The sequence below is a fragment of the Dromaius novaehollandiae genome, chromosome 34, assembly GCF_036370855.1.
Source record: "Dromaius novaehollandiae isolate bDroNov1 chromosome 34, bDroNov1.hap1, whole genome shotgun sequence".
Taxonomy (NCBI): domain Eukaryota; kingdom Metazoa; phylum Chordata; class Aves; order Casuariiformes; family Dromaiidae; genus Dromaius; species Dromaius novaehollandiae.
The window spans coordinates 514020-538375 of NC_088133.1; the positions used below are offsets into that span (position 1 = coordinate 514020).

General features: G+C 69.3%; 1 protein-coding gene across 3 annotated transcripts in view; it reads left to right on the top strand.

The window, feature by feature from the left end:
• Positions 1–24356, top strand: part of SIPA1L3 (signal induced proliferation associated 1 like 3) — a 38219-nt gene extending 13863 nt beyond the window's left edge. The window contains exons 3-23 of one of the 3 annotated variants that reach the window (XM_064503086.1): positions 1883–1989; positions 11639–13442; positions 13835–13965; positions 14497–14685; positions 15254–15428; positions 15575–15678; positions 16034–16191; positions 16632–17208; positions 17863–18137; positions 18827–19078; positions 19668–19817; positions 20093–20220; positions 20451–20569; positions 20855–21261; positions 21380–21595; positions 22140–22302; positions 22393–22594; positions 22978–23121; positions 23739–23850; positions 23939–24020; positions 24125–24356. In XM_064503086.1, the coding sequence (XP_064359156.1) occupies positions 11957–13442; positions 13835–13965; positions 14497–14685; positions 15254–15428; positions 15575–15678; positions 16034–16191; positions 16632–17208; positions 17863–18137; positions 18827–19078; positions 19668–19817; positions 20093–20220; positions 20451–20569; positions 20855–21261; positions 21380–21595; positions 22140–22302; positions 22393–22594; positions 22978–23121; positions 23739–23850; positions 23939–24020; positions 24125–24274 (5220 nt within the window). In that variant the 5' untranslated portion in view covers positions 1883–1989; positions 11639–11956 and the 3' untranslated portion in view covers positions 24275–24356. The remainder of the gene's footprint in view (positions 1–1882; positions 1990–11638; positions 13443–13834; positions 13966–14496; positions 14686–15253; positions 15429–15574; positions 15679–16033; positions 16192–16631; positions 17209–17862; positions 18138–18826; positions 19079–19667; positions 19818–20092; positions 20221–20450; positions 20570–20854; positions 21262–21379; positions 21596–22139; positions 22303–22392; positions 22595–22977; positions 23122–23738; positions 23851–23938; positions 24021–24124) is intronic. The other 2 variants (XM_064503088.1, XM_064503087.1) reach the window with 2 other exon arrangements.

A 24356-nucleotide genomic window follows, 5' to 3' on the forward strand; every position in this document is an offset into this window, starting at 1 on the left:
ATATAACACTCGGAAAACACCCCGAGCCGCTGAGCCGGGCGGCTCTTTCTGCAAACTATGGGGAAGTCGCTTGGAAATCAGGCTGGGAGCAAGCCACGGGCATGTTGCGTGCATCTCCTGGTAACCAAATTAATTGCTCCCCAGGCTATAAGCTCATAACTCGTAAGCAGTAAAACGAGATCCCTCCCTGAATGAGCAGGGATCGGCATTCGAATTAACCGGTTCGCTTCGCGCAACCCACGACGCCGAATGTTTTCCAGGTTAATCTCGCAGCTCTGCCGAGGGCTTTGGCAGCGCGGGAGCAGACGCCGGCCCCGCGCGGGCAGGGGGAGCGGGTTTCCCTCCGTCCCTCGGGCCCTCTGCAGCCCTCAGTCCGGATAAAAACAATATGGAAGATGAACCGGTCGCTGCTCTGTAAGCGAGAGGAGCCAAACGGTGCGGAGGTGCCCGGCGGGTGGATCTTCCGCGAGGTTTCTTCCCCCGCCGCGGTGGAATTGATGCATTAGCGAGATGCAGTAAATGCGATCTCGTTAGCGGCCGTGCTTTCCCTGCCGGGTTCTTTCCGAGTTTTTCTGGCTTTTTGTGGAATGAAACCTTAAGTCCGAGTGTCTGAACCTCCTTTCGTACCTGTGGCACAAAAGGGTTTATTTCTAGAATCTGTACTTTATTGTTTTCGGATGAAAAGGACTTTTTAACCCTTGGATTGAAGCAGGTAGCGATGCCGGTAGTGCAGGAGCTGGGCAGCAGCTGCTCTTCCAAGCAAACGCTGACCTTCGCTGTCAAAACGCCCCGAACGCTAGAGACCCGGGGGCGATTTTGCTGTCGGTAAACAGGAGTCCGCGCGCTCCTGGGATGCCGCTGCCCGTCTGCGCTTCTGGGCGCGACCAGCCTGGGTGGGTGAGTCAGTCGTTACGGGGAAACAGGGCTGAAAGTCGGCCCGTCCCGCGCGCCAACCTCGGCCCGTCCCGCTCACGCACCACGGCACGTCTCCCGGCCTTTGCCCCGCGGTGAGCGCGGCATCTCCCGGGCCGACCCGCCCCGAGTGCCCGGGGCCGACCTCTCTGCTGCTGCTCCCGGCCGACGTCTCTGCCTGCGGGTTTTGAGGGGAAAGACTTGCTTTCCGCGACTCTTAGCGCCGTACCTGGTGTTGCTCCTGCGCACCCAAATTGTGTGCAAAATGCTTCGTTGCTTAAGCCGTCCCGCGGGAACCGCTGCATCCTCGCTCCCAAGAAGCGCTCGGGACGGCTCGCGCCCTGCCGCGGCTCACAGCGAGCAGCTTTGCTGGGCTTCCCCCGGGGAGCCTCGGCGTCACCGCGGCTCGCAGCGAGCAGCTTTGCTGGGCTTCCCCCGGGGAGCCTCGGCGTCACCGCGGCTCGCAGCGAGCAGCTTTGCTGGGCTTCCCCCGGGACCCCAGGACGGGTCCATCGAGACGAAACCCCGGGCCGGGTCGCAGAGGCACCGAGAGGCCAAGCGCTGCCGACGGCGCCCGAGGCCGTCGGCAAGGGGCTCGTGCCCGGCGGGGTCCCTCGTGGCTCGGGAAGAGTCACCGCCTCCCTCGGGAGCCTCTGCTGCTGTTCGGATAATCAGGAGTAAAACCGGGAGGTGTCGGAAGGCGGCGGAGCTGGTCGGGCCGTGCCGTCGGGCCGGCGCTGAGGCACCCGCTCCCTTTGCACCCGCGCGTGGGCAGCGGCTGGGCGCCGAGCTCCGAGTTTCTGGCTTAGGAAGCTTTTTTCTCGTTCATCTGATGGGATTTGGGTGTGTAAACGTTACGGAGTACGCGTGACTAAGAGAAAGCGAGTGAGTTCGGGATTGCCCGGGGGACTGGGGAGTTTTGTCTGAATCACGCTTTTTTGGTCAAAACGAGCACGTCTTTGCGTTACAGCGTTGCCGCGCGGCCTCGGACGAGAGCGGTCCCCGTCGCCGCACGCCCAGTGCGAGGGAGCTTTGCCACGGACGCTGGGCGGACGGAGTAGAGGAGCCGGAAGCCTGGTGAGTCCGGGTGGGAACGGGGCGTCGCGGAAGCGGTGCCGGTAGAACCGTGGTGGGTATCGCGCCAGGCCGGCGTGTGCCCACGTCCCGGCCGGGATGCTCCCGGAGCCGGGGGTGCGCCCACGTCCCGGCCGGGATGCTCCCGGAGCCGGGGGTGCTCCCACGTCCCAGCCGGGATGCTCCCAGAGCTCCTTGTTTGGGCGCTGAAGGGGTTTTACGGGCTCATCTGGGTGCCGACACGTTTATCGCGGCGTTACGAGCCTGCTGCCTTCGTGCAGGAGCACGGCGCTTCCCGGGGTCCGCTTCCAGGGCCCTCAAGTGAGAGCTTCTCCCCTGCTCTGGAAAGCCGAGGTGTTTTCGCCGTCGCTGTGACGGGGGGTTGCATGGGCTGGTGGCAGCGCCCGGCGCTCGCGGTGGGGTGGGGGTTTTGCTCCGCCGTTGCGTCCCCTCCCGACTCAGCGCCGTTAGCTGCAAAGCCACCCGCAAGCCTGGCGGGTGCCTGGCCCGGGGGGGCCTGGGGTTTCCAGCCGCGGTGCCGTGAGCCGCTGCTCCCCGTTTCTAGCAACAAAGCCGTGGCATCGCGGTGGAGGGATCTGATCCGGGCTGCGGTAACGCTCGGAGACCTGGGTTTGGGATGTGCCCCATCACGCTGCGAGGAGACAGTGTCTGGTTTCAAAAGCTGCTTGCAAAGTTGCCCGGCAGCTGTAAACGCAGAGATCGGCACGTGCACGTGCAGGGCTGCGCAACCGGGTAACGACTGCGCGCGCCAGGAGCCAGCGTCGATCCCTGCCCACGGCGCATCCGGCCTCTCTGCGTCCGGCAGTGCTGTAGCACGACACAAAGTCGTTTAGTAACTGAGAGCGTCACTGCCTTCCCCTGCTTTCGACGTCCCTTGATAGGAGAGGCTTTGGGCGCTCTGGAAGATGGATTGCTCCGGTCTTCTTCCCAGCGAAAGTCTCCGGAGTCCCTAGGCCCTCGGGTGGCTTTTGTCGCGCTTTGGAGCTGCCGCTTCCCGGGGAAAGTCCTGCATCTGCGTGGGACCGAAAAGCTGGCGTAAGAGCTCTTCGTCGCAGAGGACCTTCGGAAAGGGCTTTCTGCAGGAATGCGACCTCCGTGCCGGTGCCGTCGGGAACCCGGCGCTAGCGCAGCCCTCCTGGGGATGGAGGGAAGGGGCAGAGAAATCCCGGGACTGCCGCAGGGAGCAGCCGTCCGGCCCCGTGGCAGAGCCGCAAAGCAGGGGGAGGCCGAGGTCTGCGGGCTGGGGGCCGGCAGGAGAAAACCGAGTCCCCGGTGCCCCTCGTGGCGGGCAGCCAGGAAGGGCTGTCAGCCCGGTGCCGGCCGCAGGTGGGACCGCGGGGGCTTCTCCGCGTTCGAGCCTGCTGTAATGTGTTTTCGGAAGCCCCCAGCCCCGGCCATCGCGAGATCGGTCCTGCTGAATTCCCTGGGCCAAGCTTCACGCGGAGAGGGTGGCCGTGCCGCAACGGCCCTCTGCATCGTGTCCGGGAGCACTTTGCTTTTCCTAGGAATTTCCTTTGCATTCTGGGGCCATCCTGCGTCTCCCTCCCTCCTTTGCCCTGGGCGGTGGCGGTGGCATCGTGCGGCGGCTGGGAGGACACCTGCAGCGGCCAGCTGCTCCGCGCGTGCGTGAAAAGAGCCAAATCCGACTGCCGGATTTGCAACGGCCGCGTGCTAACCCCGCTGCTGCTGATCTGCTGCGTAAACAAAGGCGGCCGCTCCGGCTCCTCCGAGCCCGCGTAGCCGAGAGCGTCCTGCCAGGGAGTCCCTAACCCCGGCTGCAGGGCTCCTCCGCACGCGGCCGCGGCTCGGCGGTGCCCTCGGAGAAGGGAGAGCGGTGCCGGGTAGCGCGGGGGGTGTCAGCACCCGAGCCCAAACGTGCGGCGTGCTCAGGCCGGTGGAAACCAGGTGCTCCAAGGGAAGTGAAGTGCCCGGCCGGAGACGCGGCTCCGGGGTCCGGCAGACGTCCAGCGCGTTCGGGTGCCTGAACGGCCGTTCGTGTTCCTCGAAACACCCCTGGTTAAGGGGCCGCTTTGTGTTTAAATCCCCGAATCTGTTCACTCTCCACCCGCTTTGCTGATGTGCTTTGCTGCCTAAATAGGACCGTGAGGCTTCGGAGGGCTGCGGGCAGGATACATCCCTCTCCGCTGGCGGGAAGGGAGCAGCGAGGGTGGGAGGGTGTCAGAGCACGCAGGTGACCTCGGCCACGAAAGCCGGGACCTCCCCGCGATTGCCGATGGCGAGCAGCAGCCGAGGCCGGGAGATGCGCCGCATCCCGCTGGGAAGGCCGAGCAGAGTCAGGCCGACCTTCCCTGCATCCAGGAGATCACGGCTTAGGAATGTTCCTGCGGGGAATTGCGTATCGACCCCGCTCCGACCATCTGTGCTGTCCAGTTATTCCCCTCTCGCTGGCTGCCGCTGATTTCTCATTTTCCGGAGGAAATATCACGGCAGAGGGGACGGCGCATAGCTGCGGGATGACACGCTGCGGCTTCCCTCGGCAGCCGCGATGCCCAGGAGACGCGCGAAGATGCAGATGAGAGCGGAAAACACGGGTCAGAGGAAGTCTCGGGCACTCTCCTCACTCATGGCTTAGTCAAGAGCTTGGGAGCCGGGTTTGCCCCGGTGCAGCCGGGCGAGCAGCCCCCGGGTAACCTTGGCCAGGAGCCGTGCGGGCTCGCATACCTCAGCTGGATTAACCTCTGCGTCGGGAAACACGAGCCGTAAAGCTTTATAACTCTTTATTAAATACGGCAGTAAAGCAGAACCTCCTGAGTAATCTGCCCTTTTTCGGAGGGACGAAACCTTGTCCCTTCGCTTGGGAGGGACAGAGATTTATTCCTGGTCTTCCTGGGGCTGCTTCCAGCTGTCATAATTACCAGAGGTAAACATAGATCGTAAGTGTTTTGACTCCTACCAGGTTTTCCATCGAAAGTCCTGACCGAGATGACAATGTGGAGGAGGGATGATGAATTCTTCTGGAATTTAACCCTCTGCGGCTCGCTCCCGAGCGGGCCGGGGCCGCCTGCGGCGTCTTGGATTACTCCCGGGGTTGCTTTTGTTCTGCTTGCGTGACAGTTAAAACAAAATCTGCCAATTAAACCTGAAACTTGATGCCTGTTTTGTACCTGCTGCAAACGCGCGTTAACGACTAATCCCGGGGTCTGGGGAGAGAGTGCCGACCCGGAGCCGGCGGATGTCGCCTGCCCTCGGGAGGACGTGAGATGGGAGGGACGAGCCGGAGCGAGGTGAGGCTGGAGGGCTGCGAACCGCGTCCTCGCGCTCGCTCCGTCCTCGGCAAGCTGCTCTCCCTAATAGGCCGGTCTGTATTGGAACAGAAAACAAATATTTTTGTCGTTTCGAAATGCTTCGGCATGACGCTACATAGCGCTGGATGGAATGCACATGGAATTAATTATCCGCGGATGCAGAGAACACGCGAATACATCGGATGAGGTGCTTTCTGCTGCAGACTCTGTAAAAGAAATGAACATCAGGCATCGAGTTCTGGCATTCATTTTGGGGTGGAGAGTGGGGTTTATTAATAGCTGATGTCTATTTAAGGGCAGGCAATTCTGATAGTATTAGTCCCTCTTCAAGATCTCTATTTTGGATCAAATTCTGCAGCTTTATGACTGGCTTGTCTGTTTAGATACATTCGCTGTTGCTCTTTGGGGTGGATTTTGTCCACGAGGGAGCCGGTTCCTGCCCTTGGCAAGGCTCTGAGCGTCGAGCTGAACGGAGCCCTTCAGGACCGCTGTGCGCTTTGACGTTGGTGCTGATGTCCTGACTAATGCTTGATTCACGAGCGCTGCTCCGAGGTTGCCTTGTGGTTCTGACGGCCTTGGCCTGGCTTCCCCTTCTGCTGCACACTCATCCCCGGCGCGAGCACGGGGAAGAAAATTCCCCCGCTCTTGGTGCCGCTTCCCGCTCTGCAAAATGGGGATCGTCGTCTGCCTCTCGCCTCTTTTTTCCTGCGTGAGCTGTTTGTCCCGGCTCCGCAGCTGCCTGCGTTAACCGCTCAAAGCCCTGCGGAAAGGCGATGGGGAACGGGACGGATTTGCCGAGACGGCGCGCGTCCACGGCATCACCTCTATCGATAGTGTGCATAATTTATGCTAATACGTGCCAAACCATCTGTTGCTCCCCTTTATGGACTGGCCGAATGGCTCTCGGTCGATGTAATTACCCTTCTGTAAACATCCCTTTTGTGCCGGAAAGAAATGAAGTCAGCCTTTGGAGCGCTTGCCCTCCTTGGCACTCTCCGGGTGCCGATCTCCAGCCTCGGAGCCGGAGCCGCCGGCGGGGAGCTTTCGTCCGGACAGAGAAGTGCCGCTGGGTTTGCGCGAGGAGCAGCGCGGGGCTTCGCTTTGGTTTTGGGGCCCGAGCGGAGCTGCCGTGCCGACGCCGCGCCCCGGACCGGCGTTTCGGCTCTGTGGGGAGCGCGGCCTTGGCGGAGGCGTTGGGGCACGGCCGCTCCTCCCGCCGGGGGCTGCTCCGGCCGGTCTCCGCGCTGCCTTCCACCACCCTCCGCTTTTGGAGAGCTGGGAACGCCGCTCCAAGCGCCTCGGCGCTTCGCCGTGGGGCTCGCGGCCCCCCCCCCCCCCCCCCCGCGCCCCGGCTTTGCTGACGGCCCTTTCAAAGGCTCCTCGGCATCAGCTGGCCGGGGCGGCGGGCTGGGAATTGGCCTGCCCTCGGCGCCGGCGGCCATCTGGCCGAGGTGACGCGCCGGCCGCGGGGCACAAAAGCAGCTCCCTGCCCTCCCACGGCTTAATCGGATGCGGGAAGCCCCCGGCCCCAGCTGGCCCCGTTCCCCTTTCCCATGGGCGCGCGGACGAGGGCAGCTCTTGCTCCGCCTGTTTGGGTTTCAGCGGCGATGGGCACGGCGGGCCTGGGGCATCGGCTGTGCGTCGCGGTGGGACCAGCCGCCTGCCGCCCGCTCCGCGCCGACCCCAGCCGCGCGCCCCGGGGCGCCGGGTAAATCGCCGCTCCGCGCAGACAGCGCGCGAGATTAATCGAAGCCCTGAAGTTTGCGGATAATGCCGGGATTTAGCAATCATCGGATTGCTCCGGTTGGAAGACTTCTCCGGGCCGGGGTTGTCATGGCGACGGAGCATTCCCGCGGAGGGGCTGCATCCGCGGCTCATCCCCCGGTGTGTCCCTTGCGGGGAAGGGGGACGCCCGGTTCCCCCCCGGGGACCGCATGGAGCCAGCCGGGGCCTCGGGAGCTGCTCCGGCGCATCCCTCACGAGCAGCCCGGAGCCGGCGCGCGGGCGAAGGAGCCTCGAAGCCCGTCCGGGCCATGACCGTTTCTGCGGGGGGGCAGGTGCAGCGAAGCACGGCGGGACTGAACGCGTTAAAACGCTTCCCCTGCTCCCATTTCTCGATTAATTTCTGCAATAATATATGCAGATCCCCTTAGCAGGGTACCGCAAAGGCTTCAGCCGAGAAATTCCCCTCGAACGTGGCTTTGTGTCCCCTCTCCGTGCATTGACATAAAAGCAGTGCTGCGAGGGACGAGGGGAGGTGTTTGGAGGGGGGACGTGCTGCTGCACCCCGGTCGCCACCGGCCCGCGGCAGCCGCCCTTTCCCGCAGCCCCGTCCCGTCCCCGCGGCCGCGGCGCAAGGACGAACGTTGCAGCGCGTTGCGCCGGTCCCGAGCAGCGCCGGGGCCCCGCCTGGGAGAGCCGCGCCGGGGGGGAGCCCCGCTCCTGGCCTCGCAGCCCGGGCTGCGCACGTGGCTTCTGAACCACGGGTGCGTAACTTGGGAAGAGGCGTTCGTCTCGTGCGGCTGCCCGACACCGGCCGCTCGCCAGGCTGAAAATAAACGGGAATTAAAGCCAAGCGCTGCCTTGCTGGTGTCGGCCTCTTGGTGCTGGGGACTTCGTTAGCGGCCGCTGCGCCGCGGCGTGCTCCCGGGCCCGGATCGGGGTGTCGGAGCCACCGGGTATTTCCCCGGAGCCGGGGTTTGCCGTGGCGTTTCGCAGCCGTCCCCGAGACGCAGCCCGCTCGTCGTCGATGGTCTGCCCGTCGCCTCGCGTCGCGGCGGCAATCCGTCCCCGCGGTGCCCGCGGGCTTCTCCCGCTGCGAGTCGCGGGCCTGGATTAAATCCGACACCGTGGTTTTCTTACTGAGGCTGCAGCAAATAGGTCAGGACTGCGCTGCTTGATGCTGCATGAAGGTTGTCGTCTCTAATTATCTCCGTAACACTTCTCCTCCGCCTACCGTCTCAGGTCACTGCGGCTGATGCCGTTTTCCAGGGTGTTGCTTGCTTTTTTCTGGGCTCCTCGGCGCGTTGCCAGGGGACCTGTCAGTCGCCTTTAATTCTCCGCAGAAGTGTTTAATAAAGGCTGTGCAGAACGGGTAGCGCCAAGCCTGAACTTGGGGCAACCGAGCTAATTTGCCTGCTCGGATGCAAACGGCCGTCTGAACGGGAGATTCCCCTGGGGAGGGCGCGGGCTGGGACCGGGACCAGGACCAGGACCGGGACCGGGACCAGGACCGGGACCAGGATACCTCCGCTCGCAGGCAAAGGGGGCCGCGGCCCACCCTGCGGCTCCGGGGGCTCCGGAGCCAACGAGGCCGGGAGAGAAAATAATAGACGGCGGATCGCGATCCCGGAAATCCCTGCTGCCGGGGGTTTATATATAAATCTTGTTGGAGTGCTTTTATTTTTGCTTTTGGCTTTTCTCTTGCTTCCTTCTCTGTCTGCGCTGATGGTGTCAGGAGTCACAGGACCGTGTGTCAAACGCGAGAGGCCCCGCTTGGTGCGTCGCTCCGGCTCCCTTCGGACGTGCCGGCTCCGGGGAGAGGCGCGTTGGCGATCCAGCCACCCAGACCTGCGCCAAGGCCTGCGCGGAGCCTGAACCCGGCTTAAACCTGAGCACCGGCCCCCCGCTGACGGGGGCTGGATGGATACGGGTCCGGGCGGAGCGGCGGTCGGTTAAATCCACGCCGGACGCGCGAGGGCCGAGGCGCAGACGCGTCGCAGCGCTGTCGCGGCGGCTGGGATTTGCTGCGAGCATCCCGCGAGCGCGATCTGGCAGCTCGGAGCACCAGGGCGGAGGCAGAGCAGCCTCAGCGGCTTCCGCTCGCCGCTGCCCGAATACGCGAGCTGGAAAAAGCCCGTCAGCGGCGCCGGGAACGGGCTCCCTCCCGGCCGCCGGAGCAGCCCCGCGCCTGCCGCCCGCCGCCCGCCCGCGGCCCGATGCAGCAAGCCGCCGTCGCCCGGGTCTCGTGACTCGCTTAATGCTTCCCAGACGGCGCGTGAGAGCGAGCGGGGGCAGCTCCCACCCGGCAGCCGGCTTCCGGCAAGCGCAGGCAGCCGGCAGCCCGCTCGGACGGGGATGCCGGCGGCGCCGCAGCCTTTTCGGTGACCCGCGGCGCATCGCCGGAGCCGCGTCCTTCCCGCCGGTCCGTGGCGCTGGCGGCCGGGCTCGGGATCCGCGTTCCCACCGTGGCACCCGCCGAGCCGGGCTCTGCTCCGGCCGGATCCTGGCAGCGGGGAGGGCCCCGCGGCACGGCCCTGCGCCGCGGCACCCTGACAGATGCCTCCTTGTTAAGGATTCCCTGTCTGCATTTAATTAAGACTTTCAGATATTGATTTAATATCCACTCCCAGCAGATGTGATCTTAGTCGGCTTCCAGTGTAATTAGCCGGGATTAGTTTAGGTGCCGGCCCCACGCTGGCAGCCGGCGGGAAGGACACGCGGCAGCCGCCGGCACCGGCTAATACGGAGCGCAGACGGATTAGCGCTCGTCCGTCCTGGGTGCGGACGCTGCCGCCCGGCTCCGCAACGCGCCCGCGGGCGACGCGGGGCTGCCGGCGTCCCGGGACCGGGCGATGCTCGTGCGCCGGCACCCGGGGTACCGCGGGGCCCGGGGACAGACTTGCCCCCGCAGCAGCGAGGGGTTTTCCCGGCCGTCGGCCTGACGGGAGCGTTATTCTTCTTCAGGCTGATTCAGCCTCGGAAAAACCGTGCGAGCGTGCCGCACGCCCACGGCCCCGGCGCTGGCTGCGGCACAAACGCTGCCGTGGGCGTCGGGGTGGGTCTTCGCGTCGGCGCTCCAGGAATAGACCGGGAATCTCCGAGCGCCGTATCAGCCTGCGATCGTCAGCTCGGGGGGCTGAATCACTGCTGCCGGCGCGGGCGCGATTTTGGGTGAATTCGAGCAACTGGGGGCTGGCGGGGTGCTGCTCCGGCTCGCAGCCCTCGCGCCACGCCTCGCCGCGTTTCGCTGCCGTCTGGCCCCGAGGTGCGGAGCGGAGCCGCATGCAGCCCCGCGGCTCGGCGCACGGCTCGCCCCGGGCGGCAGCGCTCCCTGCACCGCCGGGCATCGCTGCGGGCGGGCGGGCGGGCAAGCCGGAGCCGCGCAGCCGCTGCCCCCGCTGCCGTCCCAGCCCTGGCGCTCCCTCCTCTCCCCCTCATCTACCCGCTTGCGCTCTGCCGTCGCCCACTCCCAGATCCTTGCTTTCCAGCTCGGATAGAAAAAAGCCGTCCGCAGAGGTTAAGCGCGCTCTAACGTGTCCCTTGTGTTTGGGAGGTGCGGGCAGGGCCCCGCGGTCGGCGCCGGAGCTGATCTCCATTGTCTGCGGAGGCTCGGCGTCTCCGCGCAGCTGGGTCTCCGCGCCGGTGACCTATTTCTCCCGCGCAGCAGGATGCAGCACGGCAGACTCCCACCCGGGGCCGCAGAGGAGCCGCCGAAGGAGAAGCGACGGGCTGAACTCGGGAGATAAAAGCGGTGGCCAAGCCCTGAGCAGGCGGCTCGGCGTCCCCGGGCGGGGTGCCGCGTGTCGGCACGGGGTGCGCGGGGAAGCGGGAGCCGTTCGGAGCCCGGGCTGCAGGGAGCCGCCGGAGGTTTCCTGGGGGTTTCCGCGGTCGGCGCGTGGCTGCTCTGTTCGGCCTCGGTGCGGGTGGCTCCGGGACGTTGATAAAGCAAGAATTTCCGCTGGTACCGTCTGTCTGCCTGGCAGATCTCGCCCGAGCTGCCAGCGCAGTTAGGTGGCACGGGGAAGGGCTTTGCCCTGCTCCGGGTTTGCGGGGTGTGACGGGGGGGTCCGTGTCCGACAAGGAGCTGCCAGGCACCGGGTCGGGCTCGGCGCTGGGATGCCGTCGTCTCCGGCGGGGATACGGGGGCTCCGGCGAGCTTCGTGCCGTTTCCCCAGCCCGCCTGCAGCGGCCGGGGAGGCGTTGTGTCTGCGTCGTTAAATGCATTTATTATTCATCCTAAATGCTCCGCTGCCCTGCAGAAATAGGTCAAATGGCTCATTTACGCTTCCGCGCGGAGCCGGTCCAAGGTAACCCACTTCCAGGGGTCCCGGCGAGGGCGGCGGTCTCGGGGGTCAGGCGATGCTGGGAAGCTTCAGTTCTGCGACCGCGAAGCGGCTCCTTCCCGGGCCGCGTTCGTGCAGAGGAAAGCACGCCGGTGCTTGGCCCGGCCGGCACCGCTGCAGCCCCGGCCTCGTGCGCTCCGAACGCCGGCGGACCTTAAAAACCGGAGCGACCCCGTTTCTCCAAAGAGGAGCCCTCGTTGCGGGAGGGCTGCGGTCCCCGTTCGGCTCCGAAGCGCTTGCACGGTCCCGCTGCCCGAGCTGCCGCCGCTTCGCTAACTCTGCTCTCTCTCCCCGCGGCAGGACGGCCTGGGAGACGCCGCGGAGCGCCGCTGCGGCCCGGCTGGCGTGAGCCCCGCGGGGACGAGCCCGCGGCCGTGACGGGGACGAGCCCGCGACGCGGAGGAGCCCCCGGCCGCGACGCAGAGGAGCCCCCGGCCGCGACGCGCAGCAGCCCGAGCCGGCAGCCATGGGGCAGCCGCGTCCTGAGGCCGGGCGCCGCGGGGCCTCGCTCTGCAGCCGCCTGCCCGCCACCCCCAGCAACGGCTGAGGCCGCGCCGCGGCGGCGGCGATGAGCGGCGCCTTGGCCCCGGCACCCAGGCTCGGCTCCCCGCTCGGACCATGACCTCCTACCGCCCCGCGCAGCTCGACGGCGCGGACCCGGCCGCCGCCGCCGCCCCCAAGGACGGGCCGCCCGGCGCCCGGCCCGCCGACTACTACCCGCCGGGCTACCGGGCGCAGAACGGCAGCGTGCCGCAGGCGGGCGCCGAGGGCCCCGCCGCCCCCCGCCCCGCCGCCGCCGCCGCCACGCCGGCCGTGCCCAAGATGGGGGTGCGCGCCCGCATCGCCGACTGGCCCCCCAGGAGGGAGGCGCCGAAGGAGCCGGCCGCGCCGAGCCCCGGCAGGGAGGCGGAGGCGGCCGCCGGCAGGGACGTCGCCGTGCCCCGCGGCCTCCAGAACGGGCAGCAGCCGGGCGGCGGCGGCGGCGGCGGGGGGCTCAGAGCCCTGCACCGCCTGGCCCGGCGCAGGTCCAAGGACGTGGAGTTTCAGGAGGGCTGGCCGCGGTCGCCGGGCCGGGGCTTCGCCCCGCTGCGCCACAGGAGCAGCAGCGAGATCACGCTCAGCGAGTGCGACGCCGAGGAGCCGCTGGAGCCGCGGGGGGCGAAGCTGGCGGGCGGCGCGCCGCTCTTCCGCGAGTACGGCAGCACCTCCTCCATCGACGTGCAGGGCATCTCGGAGCAGAGCTTCTTCGACATGCTCAACGAGTTCCGCAACAAGAAGCCGGACCCGCGGGCCGCGACGCCCGAGCGCCTGGGCGAGCTGCTCCGCGCGGACCCCGCCGGCGCCCCCGGCCTCTACCCGCCCGGCGCCGCCAAGGCGGAGGCCAGGAACGGGCCGGCGCTGCCCCGCGACGAGCTGCCCTCGCAGCCCAAGGAGAAGCCGCGCAAGAAGGGCCCCAAGGGGGAGGCGGGCGGCGACTCCATCTTCAAGAAGCTGCGGAGCAGCCGCAACGAGGGGGAGCCCGGGAAGGGGCCGGCGGAGGCGGAGGAGGGCCGGGCGCCCGAGGCCGGCAGGGCCTGGGTGTGCCAGAAGAGCTTCGCCCACTACGACGTGCAGAGCATGCTCTTCGACCTCAACGCCGTGGCCGCCGCCCGCGCCGTGGTGGCCCAGCGGCGGAACACCACCACGGGCGCCTCGGCCGCCTCGGCCGTCTCCGCGGCCCTCTCGCGCGCCTACGGGCTGGGCGGGCTGGACCCCGCCTTCGCCAGCACCGAGGACCTCAACTACAAGGAGAACCTGGAGCACGACCTGGGGGACAACAACAGCAACGAGCTGCTGCTCAGCTGCCCCCACTTCCGCAACGAGATCGGCGGCATGAGCGAGCGCAACGTCAGCTTCTCCAAGGCCTCGGCCGGCTCGCCCGGCGGCCCGGCGGCCGACGGCGGCTTCCTGGAGCCCTGCCTCAGCGTGCACTGCACCAACGCCAGCATCTCCGTGCTGGAGCTCCCCAGGGAGCTGCAGAGGAACCCCGGCCGGCTCAGGCACTACAGCGTCGAGCACGTGGACCTCGGGGCCCGCTACTACAGGGACCACTTCCACGGCAAAGGTAGGGGCTGCAGGGCAGGGCCGGGCTGGGCTCGAGCGTCGTGCTGGAGAGCAGAGCCCGTGGGAGAGCTAACGCAGACCCGGCGCGGACCCTCCGTCCCCGCGTGCCTGGGGTCTTTGGCAGAGATCCCCGGGGTGGGGGTGCAGCCGAATCCTGCCCCCAAAGCAGACGTGGGTGTAGCATCACCGAGGAGCACCCGGCTCCGTATTAACAGGCACGGCGACAGCGCGAAGCCCTCGGCACCGCCGTGCTGGGAGCTGGGAGGTCCTTGCGTGCAGGGGAGCCGCCGTGCTCGTGGCGGGGCCGCTGCCCCCTCGGCACCTCCGCGGTGGCAGGGATGCGCCGGGCCCACGCTCCGTCACGGCAGCTCCCCCGCGCCCCTTTGCTTGCAGAGCACTCCAACTACTTCGGGGTGGACGAGAAGTTGGGCCCGGTGGCCGTGAGCATCAAGCGGGAGAAGCTGGAGGATCACAAGGACCACGGCCCCCAGTACCAGTACCGGATCATCTTCCGGACCAGCGAGGTACGTCGCCGCGTCCGGAGCAGCCGGGCTGGCCGTCCCGCAGGGCGGTCGGTGTCTCCCACCGCCTTTGCCAGGCCTGAGCCTTGCCCGAGGCTTTTCTGGGGGGGGACACGCACAGGCAGCAGCGCCCGGTGCCGGGGCGGAGAGCGGTGGCTGCAGGGGGACGCGCGGTCCCCGCCTGCCCGGGGCTGCCTGGCAGCCTGTGCCGCAGAGCCCCAGCCCGGCGCCGGAGGACCCGGAGCCGCGTAGCCGAGCTGCAGCGCGCGATTGCACAAGCCCTTCCTCATCGCTGTGCGTTAGCTCAGACACTCGTGGGCGTCCCGGGCCGCAAGCGTAGGCATGCCCCCGTCCTCCCTATCGCAGCCATCTCCGTCTTCCTTTAATCACAATTCCCATAGGGAGCTTCGGCTTCGGGAGCCTCTCACAAGAGGCTCTTGTTCCCAGGCGAGAACAACGCGCCCGTTGTGAGCCGCGTGCTCTCGCCTGTGGGAAGGCGGGGTGCCCCACAAGCCCTCTCCCCTGCTCCCCCAGCTCGTCACCCTGCGCGGCTCCATCCTCGAGGACGCCACTCCCACCGCCACCAAGCACGGGACGGTCCGCGGGCTCCCGCTCAAGGACGCGCTGGAGTATGTGATCCCCGAGCTCAACATCCACTGCTTGCGGCTGGCCATGAGCACGCCCAAGGTCACGGAGCAGCTCCTGAAGCTCGACGAGCAAGGGGTGAGTGGGGCGGGGGGTCCCAGCCGCCGCGGCTGCTCGCGAGCCGGGCTGGATGCCGCCGCCGGGCTCCCGGGCCTCGCAGCATGGCAGCCACGCGGGCACGGCAGCGCTCCGGCGTCCCTGGGGGCACCGGGATGCTGGGGGCTCCTGGAAGCCCGGCTGGGGTCTCCGCTGATGCCGGGGCGAGGCGGGAGCCGATCCCCGCTTTCCCGGGCTCCCGGGCGCAGCACGGCCCGGCAGCGTGGCGCTGCCCTGCTCCTGGCAGACTCCTCCGCAGCAGCCTGGCGCGGTTTAGCGGTGCGTAAGGCGAGAGCGAGCAAGTCCCGGCGTGCTGGGAGCCGCTCTGCCGCTGGGCCGGCCGCGCTGCCTGCTCTTAACCTCTTCGTGCTCCGCTCGGGTTGCAGCTCTGCGGAGCAGGAGGGCCGCGAAGCCCCGGCTGCGGGTCTGGGGCGCGCCCGAGCCCGGCGGCGGTTCCGGAGGCGCCGGGAGGCCCCGGGGGTGCGGGCGTGCGGGTGCCGCGGGCATGCGGGTGCCGCGGCCGTGCCTCAGGGCCGCCCTCTCCCCGCAGCTCTGCCGGAAGCACAAGGTGGGCATCCTGTACTGCAAAGCCGGCCAGAGCTCGGAGGAGGAGATGTACAACAACGAGGAAGCGGGGCCCGCCTTCGAGGAGTTCCTCTCGCTCCTCGGCGAGAAGGTGTGCCTGAAGGCCTTCAGCAAGTACGCTGCCCAGCTGGACACCAAGAGTAAGTGCTGGAGCTGGGGCCGGGCTCCCGGCCCGCCCGGGTCCCTCCGTGCACCGGGCTCGGGGCTGCCTCCCTGGCGGCACGGGCACCCTTCCCGCGGGAGCCGGCGGCCCCCCTCCCGACCGACGGCCTCCGTTGCCTCGCAGCCGACTCCACGGGCACCCACTCGCTGTACACCACCTACCAGGACTACGAGATCATGTTCCACGTCTCCACCATGCTCCCGTACACCCCCAACAACAGGCAGCAGGTGAGCCCCGGAGCGCATGCCCCAGCGCCGCTCGGCAGCCCTGGCAGAGCCCGGCGGCCGAGGGGCTCGGAGGAGGGGACCGGGAGCCCCTTGTGCCCTCGCCGCTCCCGTGACGCCTGTTTTGAGGCTCTGGGCTCAGGCGGTTCGGGGGCTGCAGCCCCGGCCCGCGGTCCAGCCCGCTCCCGCGGCTGTCGGGGCGCCCGGCCGTGGCGGAGGAGCGAACCTCGCCGCCGCTGCGCCTCGCTCGCTGCGTTGCTTCCTAACACCTAACAAAGAGGCTCGCGGGGACCAGGGCCCCTGTGCCATCAGGGCACGGACACTACTAATACGTTTTTTTTCCCCCTTACCTCACTAGTTACTGAGGAAGAGGCACATAGGAAATGACATAGTCACAATCATCTTTCAAGAGCCCGGCGCATTGCCCTTCACTCCCCAGAATATCCGATCGCACTTCCAGCATGTCTTTATCATTGTCCGCGTCCACAACCCTTGCACTGATAATGTTTGTTATAGGTAAGCCTGACTGCTGCTAACCGTGGCTGCCGGCTCCGGGCGCTCGCGGCTGCTCCGCGCCGGGCTGGGCTCGGCTTGCCTGCACCACCGAACCACCCCGCGTCCTCGGCCGGGGCGGCCCCGGCGCTGGCTCCGGGGCTCGCTCTGCTCAGCCGTGCCTGGCCAGCGCTGCGCGGAGGGCTGGTGACGCCGAGGCCGGGCACGTCACTCAGCCCGCGTGGGGTGGCGGCGCCTTTGGAGGTTCCTCCCGTGCCTCTTGCCTCTCTGGAGCGGCGGGACCGTCGCGGCGCCGAGCGGAGCTCTGCTCCCGGTGCTCACGGCAGCAGCCGGGCAGGGAGCGGAGCAGGGAGCCAGGAGCTCCCCGGCCCTTCCGGGGGCTTTGCTTTTGCGTCCTGGCGGGGGACAACGTGCTCCTGAGTGATTTTCCTTCCCCCCCCAAGTGTGGCTGTGACCAGATCCAAAGACGTCCCGCCCTTCGGGCCCCCCATCCCCAGCGGCGTTACCTTCCGCAAGTCCGACGTCTTTAGAGACTTCTTGCTGGCCAAGGTGATCAACGCGGAGAACGCCGCCCACAAGTCGGACAAGTTCCACACCATGGCCACGCGGACCCGGCAGGAGTACCTGAAAGACCTGGCCGAGAACTGCGTCACCAACACGCCCATCGACTCCACTGGGAAGTTCAACCTCATCTCGCTCGCCTCCAAAAAGAAGGAGAAGACGAAAGCCCGGGCGGGAGCGGAGCAGCACAGCGCGGGAGCCATTGCGTGGCGCGTCTCCGCGCAGGACTTTGCCCAGGGAGCGGAGATAGACTGCATCTTGGGTATCTCCAATGAGTTCATCGTCCTGCTCGATCTGAGCACCAAGGAGGTGGTGTTCAACTGCTTCTGTGGGGACGTGATCGGCTGGACCGCAGACACTTCCACCATCAAGATCTTCTATGGCCGCGGGGACCATATTTTCATCCGGGCAGCTGAGGGCGGCCCCGATGACATCAAAGAGATCGTGCAGAGGCTCAAGGTAAGCAGCTGGCTTTGCACACGGAAAACCTTTGTCGTGTTTTCTTTGTAATTTGTGTAGGGCCCGCTCCAGAGCGGTGGACATGTTCAGACCATTTTCATCTAAGTGGGGCAGATGTGGGCTCTGAGAAGAGGCCGTAGACTCACCCGGTCCCGCAGGAGGTCCGCAGAGGGGCTGGTCCCCTTTGCACCCGTGGGTAGAGAAGGGGAGAACCCAGGAGCTCCGAGGTGCGGGAGGACAGTGCGCTTCAGGGCTGCCGAGCGAACGGGGCTGGGAACGCCACGCGCGGTGGGGCAGCAGACTGGGGCAAAGCACTGGCGGGTTGTTCTGCTGCAAGCGCTCGGCTCGGCTCTTCCCAACGGATGCAAACGTGGTGCCTGGACGGGAGCACGGACGAGACGCAGGGATCGTGCGGTGCTGAGGCAGGTCACCCACCTGGTGGGAAGGCGGCAGTTGGGTGTGAGAGGAGGATTCCTGGCTGCCAAGCGGGTTTTGCATCCTCCAGAGCCCTCCGAAAGCAGAAAGCAGAAGGCAGGGACACCGAGCATTCGCCTCGCTCAGCCGCGGGCTTTGGGCAGAGCCGGGGCAGGCAGCAATGACCCTCCTCCCGCTGGTGAGCGGGGCCGGGGGTGACCATCCCTGCCGCTGCCCCAGGTTATGACCTCCGGCTGCGAGACCGTGGACATGACCTTGCGGAGGAACGGGCTGGGCCAGCTGGGCTTCCACGTGAAGTACGACGGCACCGTGGCCGAGGTGGAGGACTACGGCTTCGCCTGGCAGGCCGGCCTCCGGCAGGGCAGCCGGCTGGTGGAGATCTGCAAGGTGGCCGTGGTGACGCTCACCCACGACCAGATGATCGACCTGCTGCGGACGTCCGTCACCGTCAAGGTCGTCATCATCCCGCCGCACGAGGACGGGGCGCCGCGCAGGTAGCGCCCGGGGCCGCCGGGGCTCGCGGCAGGGTGCCGGGGAGGGGGCCGGCGGTGAGACGTCCCCGGGCCGCCCTCTCCCCCGGCGCTGGGGCCGCGATAGGGGCTGGGGCGAGCCGTCGGGAGCCGGGGCAACGTCCGCCCTCGCGCGTTTTCCTCTCCAGCTCTTCCGAGCTGAAGCTTTAATTAGTTCTGAAAACGAGGAGAGCAGAGCCGCGAGCGGCCCTGCGCCGGCCGGCTCCTGTCCCGAACGCCGGCCCGTGAGCGGGTCGGTGCCGGCGCGCCGTGCCGGTGCCGCGATGCCGCACGCTGCTGCTCCTCGGGGCCGTGAGCCGCGGGCTCGGATGGGATCAGCTCCAGCCTGCGGCTCGGTCCCTTCGGCTCAGCGGCACGGGGAAACCTGCCTAAGGAGCCGCTTCCCTGCGGGTTTGGGAGCTATTTTTAGGCTGCCGCGGTTTCCCCCGCGTGCGGCTAAGTAGGTCGCCTGCTCCACGCGTCGCCCTCGCACATCGCGGGGAGATGATATCACCGGCAGCCGCGTGCGGCTGCACCGCCCGGCCCGGCGCCGGGGGACGCCGCTTGCCGGGGAGGGGAGCTTTCGGCTGCCGCCCCGGGTGAAGCCGGGTGCCCCCGCGGGGGCTGCTCCGGGCGGCACCGGCCCGGAGACGACAGCGGCGTCCGCTCTGCAGGGGATGGGCCGAGTCGTTCGAGACGAGCGGCATGGAGCACAAGGGCGAGCCGGAGAGCGTGCCGGCCGGCTACCGGCCCCCGTACCGCAGCAACTCCGCCTGGCAGTGGAGCGGCCCGGCCTCGCACAACTCGGCGCCGGCGGGCAAGTGGTCCGAGCCGCCGGCCCTCGGGCACGGCCAGTCCCTCAGCCGTGCCCCCAAGCAGACCGCCACCGTGCCCTACCGCGAGCCGCAGCCCCTGCACAGCAAGAGGTAAGGCGCGGCGGCGAGCGGCGCGGCCGAGGCTGCTGCGGGATGCTCCAGCCTGCCAGGGCGGGTGCAAACGGCCCGCCGGACGCTGCACGTGTAATTGCTAATTAAACCCAATTTATCGCGGGAGCGGGGAGCTGCCCGGCCTCACGCTCACCGCAGGCTGCCGGACTGCACGCGAGCTGCCGTTTTGTCTCGCCTTCCCCTGCGCGTTGCAATGCCGGCTGCTCTTGCTGATGTTTTACCCGCGCAGGCGAGCTCTGCCCTGCCCGGCCCAGAGGTGCTGCCCGCAGCCCTCGAGTGCCTTGTGCAGCCCCCGGCCGTCAGCAGCTGCTGCGGCTGTTTGCTAGGACTAGTCCGGAGATGCTTCCCGGCCGCGCTGCGTGCCCGGAGAAACGGGGGGCTCCGGACCCTTCCCGCTCGGCATCGTACAGGCTCGAGGAACGGGGGGCTCCGGACCCTTCCCACTCGGCATCGTACAGGCTCGAGGCCGGGCTGCGGGAGCGTTTCTGGCCGGGCGGCTTCTCGGGGTGGAACGAGGGGCTGCCGGGAGCGAACGTAACCCCTTTCCCCTGTGTCTCCCTGGGACCAGGCCGGTCAGCTTCCCCGAAACCCCCCACCCCACCTCGTCCTCGCCGGCCGGAGCAGAGAGGGTCCAGCCCTACCGGCAGCCCTCGGGCAGCTTCTCCACCCCAGGCACCGGCGGAGCCGCCTACGCCCGCTATAAGCCGTCTCCGGAGAGGTAGGTTGGTGCCGGAGCGCCCGCGCGGGCAAGGCCGACCCCGGCACGCTGCCGAGGGCGCATGGGCCGCGCCGGGCAAGGAGCATCCTCCCTCCTCCGCCCCGCTCTCCGGGCAAGCCTGGCTCCCCCAGCCCCTTCAGAAAGGTCCTCATTCCCCACCGAGGGAAAAATCCATCCGGGGATGAGCCTTCGCGATGGCTCTTCTCCGTGCTGTCCGCCTCCCGCGTGGCGCTGGGACCGCCGCGCCGGCCGTCACCGCTCTCCTCCCTCCCCAGATACGCGGCCTCGCAGCGCCCGCTGCTGCCCTTCGAGCCGCACGCCGGCCACGACGCGGCCTCCAGCGGCGACTCCTCGTCCGGGGGGCTCACCAGCCACGAGAGCACCATGGAGAGGCACAAGCCGGGTAAGGACGCGGGGTGCCGCCCTGCCCCGCGCCAGCCTCCGCCCGAAGCGCCCCGAGCGCGGCTGGCGAAGAGCCCCAAGGCTGGTTCGCTCCCCGCGCCGGTCCGGCCCGGCCCTCGGGACGGGTTACCCATCGCCTCCGCGTCGCGGGGCGCGCTCCCGTCCCGCCAGCTGCCCCGCGGTGACGCCGCGGGTCCCCGAGGTGACGCCGCGGGTCGCGACTCGTTGCAGAGCCGCTGTGGCACGTGCCGGCGCAGTCCAGGCTCCCCGCGGCGGCGGGGGGCGGCGGGAGCAAGCGGCCCGGCCGGCAGGAGCTGGCGGGCAAGGACTCGCCCAACCGGCATTCGAAGGTGAGCGCAGCTGCCCGGCACCGCGCGTCCTCGCCCGCGGTGCTCCCCTCGCCCCCGGCCCCCGCGAGGCCTCGCCGGCCGCTCCGGGGAAATTCGGCTTGTCCGAGGGGCGAGCCCAGCGTCCCCGGCAAGGGGTGTCCGGCAGGGCGGGGCGGGGAGGTCCACACGAGCCCCTGCCCCCCTTTTCCCCTCCCCTTTCGGGGCTGTGCCCCCCTGGGCGTCCCCGAGACGGAGCCCGGACGCCGGGGTGACGGGCAGGGCTCAGCGCCGGGGCCGGCTTTGCAGGGCGAGGCGCAGTACTCGAGCCACTCCAGCAGCAACACGCTGTCCAGCAACGCCTCCAGCAGCCACAGCGACGAGCGCTGGTTCGACGGCACCGACGCCGCCGAGCCCGAGCCGGACCCGCTCTGCAAAGGCGGCTCCAGCGACAGCGGCATCGACACCGCGCTCTACGCCTCCAGCCCCGGCGGCCCCAAGCCCTGCCGCCCGGCGCCGGCGCGCGACAAGCTCCCCAAGGCGCCCTACGCCGCCCCGCACGAGAACGGCGCCCGCCCCGCCGACAAGAAGAGAGAGCCGTCGCCCACCGTCAGCGCCGGCAGCCAGGGCAAGGGCTACCGGCCCAAGCTGTACGCGCCGGCGGCCGGCACGGCCGCGGCCCCCGGCAGCAGCCCCGACCCCTTCAAGCAGCCCGGGTGAGTTGGCGGCTGCGCGGCCGGGCCGGGCGCCCTCGTCCCGCTCGTCCCGTCCCCGCTCCCGGCGCGCTGCCCGTCCCCGCCGCGAGCCTCGCGCTCACCGGCTCGTGTTTTGCAGCAGCCTCAACCCGCGGCCCGGTTATCCCGCTTACAAAGCGCCCGTGGCCGAGACGCCCCGGCCCGCGCACGCCTCCCAGCCCGGCTCCTTCCAGCTCTCGGCCTCGGTGCCCAAGTCCTTCTTCTCCAAGCAGACGGTCAGGAACAAGCACGCCTCGGGGTGGAAGCGCCCCGACGACGCTCCCGCCCGCCCCGCCGCCTTCTCGGACCCCAAGAAGTAAGCGCGGGGGCCGGGCCGCGGGCAGGGCTCGGCGCGGGGGCTCGGGGCTCTCCGGGGGACGTCGCGGCCGTGCCGCGGCCAGGGGATTTGCAGCAGCGCTCGGGAGCGGAGGGCAAAGCTCTGCCACCCTCCCCAGCGAGCCGCGGCCCTTTATCCGCGGAGCCCTTTGGCTCGGCGCCTCTCCGGGGGACGAGAGCTTTGAATCCGCTGCGGTGGAGCGATTTGCTCCTTATCGGCGCAGGCAGACGTGCCGCGGGCCCGTCGTTAGCATTCTGGCCGAATCCCGGCTCGGCGGGAGGCGACTCGCCGCCTTATCTCTGCCTTTGAGCCGCAAAGCCGGCAGCTGAGAAGCCGCTCGAGCCCCGCTCGGCCCCGGGCTCCGGGGCTCTTCCCCCCGCCGGGGGGGTCGGGTTCGCCCCGGCCTCGCAGCGGGGTCCCGGCCGCGCCGTGGGGCAGCACTGGGGCCCCGTGGGGCCGGCGGGGAGGTGGGGCCGGCGGGGGAGGCCCCGGCGCCGTCTGAGCCGCCCCTGGCGCGTGGCAGGCAGGTGGACGTGACCACCAAGAACGTCTTCGGGCAGCCGCGGCTGCGGGCCTCGCTGCGGGACCTCCGCTCGCCCCGCAAGAGCTACAAGTCCACCATCGAGGACGACCTCAAGAAGCTCATCATCATGGACAGCTCGGCCCCGGAGCCGGAGCGGGACGGGGTGAGCACGGCCCCGGGGGAGGGAGCGGGTCCCCGCGGGCGTCCCGGCAGGGCGCGCGGGATAACGCCCCGTTTCCCCCCCCCCCCCCAGTCCCCGCAGAAAGCCCTGCAGCGGACGCTGTCGGACGAGAGCCTGTGCAGCGGGCGGCGGGACGCGGGCTATGCCAGCGCGGCCTGCTTCGAGCCGGCGCTGGCCAGCGACGTCCTCTTCACCAGCGCCTACCCGTCCAGCACCCTGCCCACCCGCCGGCAGCACCCGCCGGCCGGCAACGGCAGCCTCCCCGAGAAGAAGTGTGAGCGCGGCCGGGACGGGGCGGACGCCGCGGCTCTCCCCGGCCTGGGGGACGTGGGAGCGGGGGTCCCTGTCCCTGCCCCGCGCCAAGGACGGGCGCTGCAGCTGCACGGCGGCATCTGAGCTGCTGCCGTCGCCGGCTTCGGCAGGGCACATCCTCGGGGAGGCTCGCGGGGGTCCCCCAGCCCTGTCCTACGGTGCTTGGCCAAGCCACGCGTCCCCAAAACTTCCCGCCGGCACTGGCTGCGGAGCCGGCTCCGTCCCGAGGGTTTCCCATCCCCCCGGGAGCGGAGCCGCGTTTGGCAGCTCCCCCCAGCCGCGTCCGAGCGTCCCCGGCGTCCCCGGGGGCACAGCTCGCGCTCACGCCGCGTTTGCCCCCCGCAGCCACGATTTCCGCCTCCGAGCTGTCCCTGACGGACTCGCGGGACAAGCCCATGCGGCGCATCGACCCGGGCATGATGCCGCTGCCCGACACGGCGGCCGGGCTCGAGTGGTCCAGCCTGGTCAACGCGGCCAAGGCCTACGAAGGTGGGAACGCCGGGGCGCGCGGGGCCGGGTGCGCGTGGGGCCGTGCGGCTGCGTTTGCACCGGGGACGGGGCGCGGAGAGGGAGCCGGGCGCTGCTGCCTCCGCGCTCGGGACCCCCCTGGACTGCCACCACCCCCTTTTTGGCTCCCGTCTCGCCGGCAGCGGGCGGGCGGAGCGGCTGCGGACGCGGGGGAGCCTCTCCCTGCCGCGGCCCCTGCAGCGACGCAGCCGAGCCGCCCTGCTCCCGGCCTGACCCGCTGTCCCAGCCCACCCGCGACAACTCCTCCCGGCGCGCCGTGCTCCGGGGACGCCGCGCTTTGTTTGCCGTGGGGCTGGGGCTCAGGGGCTGCCGGCTCCGCGCGTCTCTGCCGGCTGCGCGTCCAGGTAGGAGCTGCGGGGGCTGCGGGAGCCGCTGCTCCCAGGGCCGGAGCGGGATGCGAAGGGGCCGATGCTGCTGGTCCGGCTGCAGCATCCGGGGTCTCCCGTGGGGACGGGGGGCCGCGTGCGTGCGAGGGGCGCAGCGTGCACTGCCGGGAGCAGACCCGTTTGCCCGGCAGTCGCTGCGGCACGGTGTGCGGCGCGCCGGGGCCGGCAGTAACCGCGCGCTGGGCTTTGCAGTGCAGAGAGCCGTCTCGCTGTTCTCCCTCGCCGACTCGGCGCTGAGCCCCGAGAGCCCCGTGCACCTGGGCCCGGAGCGGCAGCCCACGGCGCGCAGCACGCCCACCATGAGGTGAGGGGCCGGGGGGGCTGGGGGGGGCCGCGCGGGGCCCGCGGCCGCCGCGGCCGGGCACCCACGGGCTCGGTGCTGTGCCGCGCAGCGAGGAGCCGCCCCTGGACCTGACGGGGAAGGTCTACCAGCTCGAGGCCATGCTGAAGCAGCTGCACAGCGACCTGCAGAAGGTAGGAGCGCGCCGCCCCCCCCCCCCCCGGGACCCCCCCGAGCGGGACGGGGTGGGGGGCGGCTCCGGGCGGCGCTCAGCGGCCCCCCCGGCTCTGTGCCGCAGGAGAAGCAGGACAAGGTGGTGCTGCAGGCGGAGGTGGCCAACCTGCGCCAGAACAACCAGCGGCTGCAGGAGGAGTCGCAGACGGCCAACGAGCAGCTCCGCAAGTTCGCCGAGATCTTCTCCAGCGCCGTGGAGAAGAAGGAGCTGTGAGGGGGGGCCGCGAGCCCCCCCCCCCCCCCGCCACACGCCGGGGCCCCCCGGGCTGCGACGGATGCACGGACGCACGGACGCA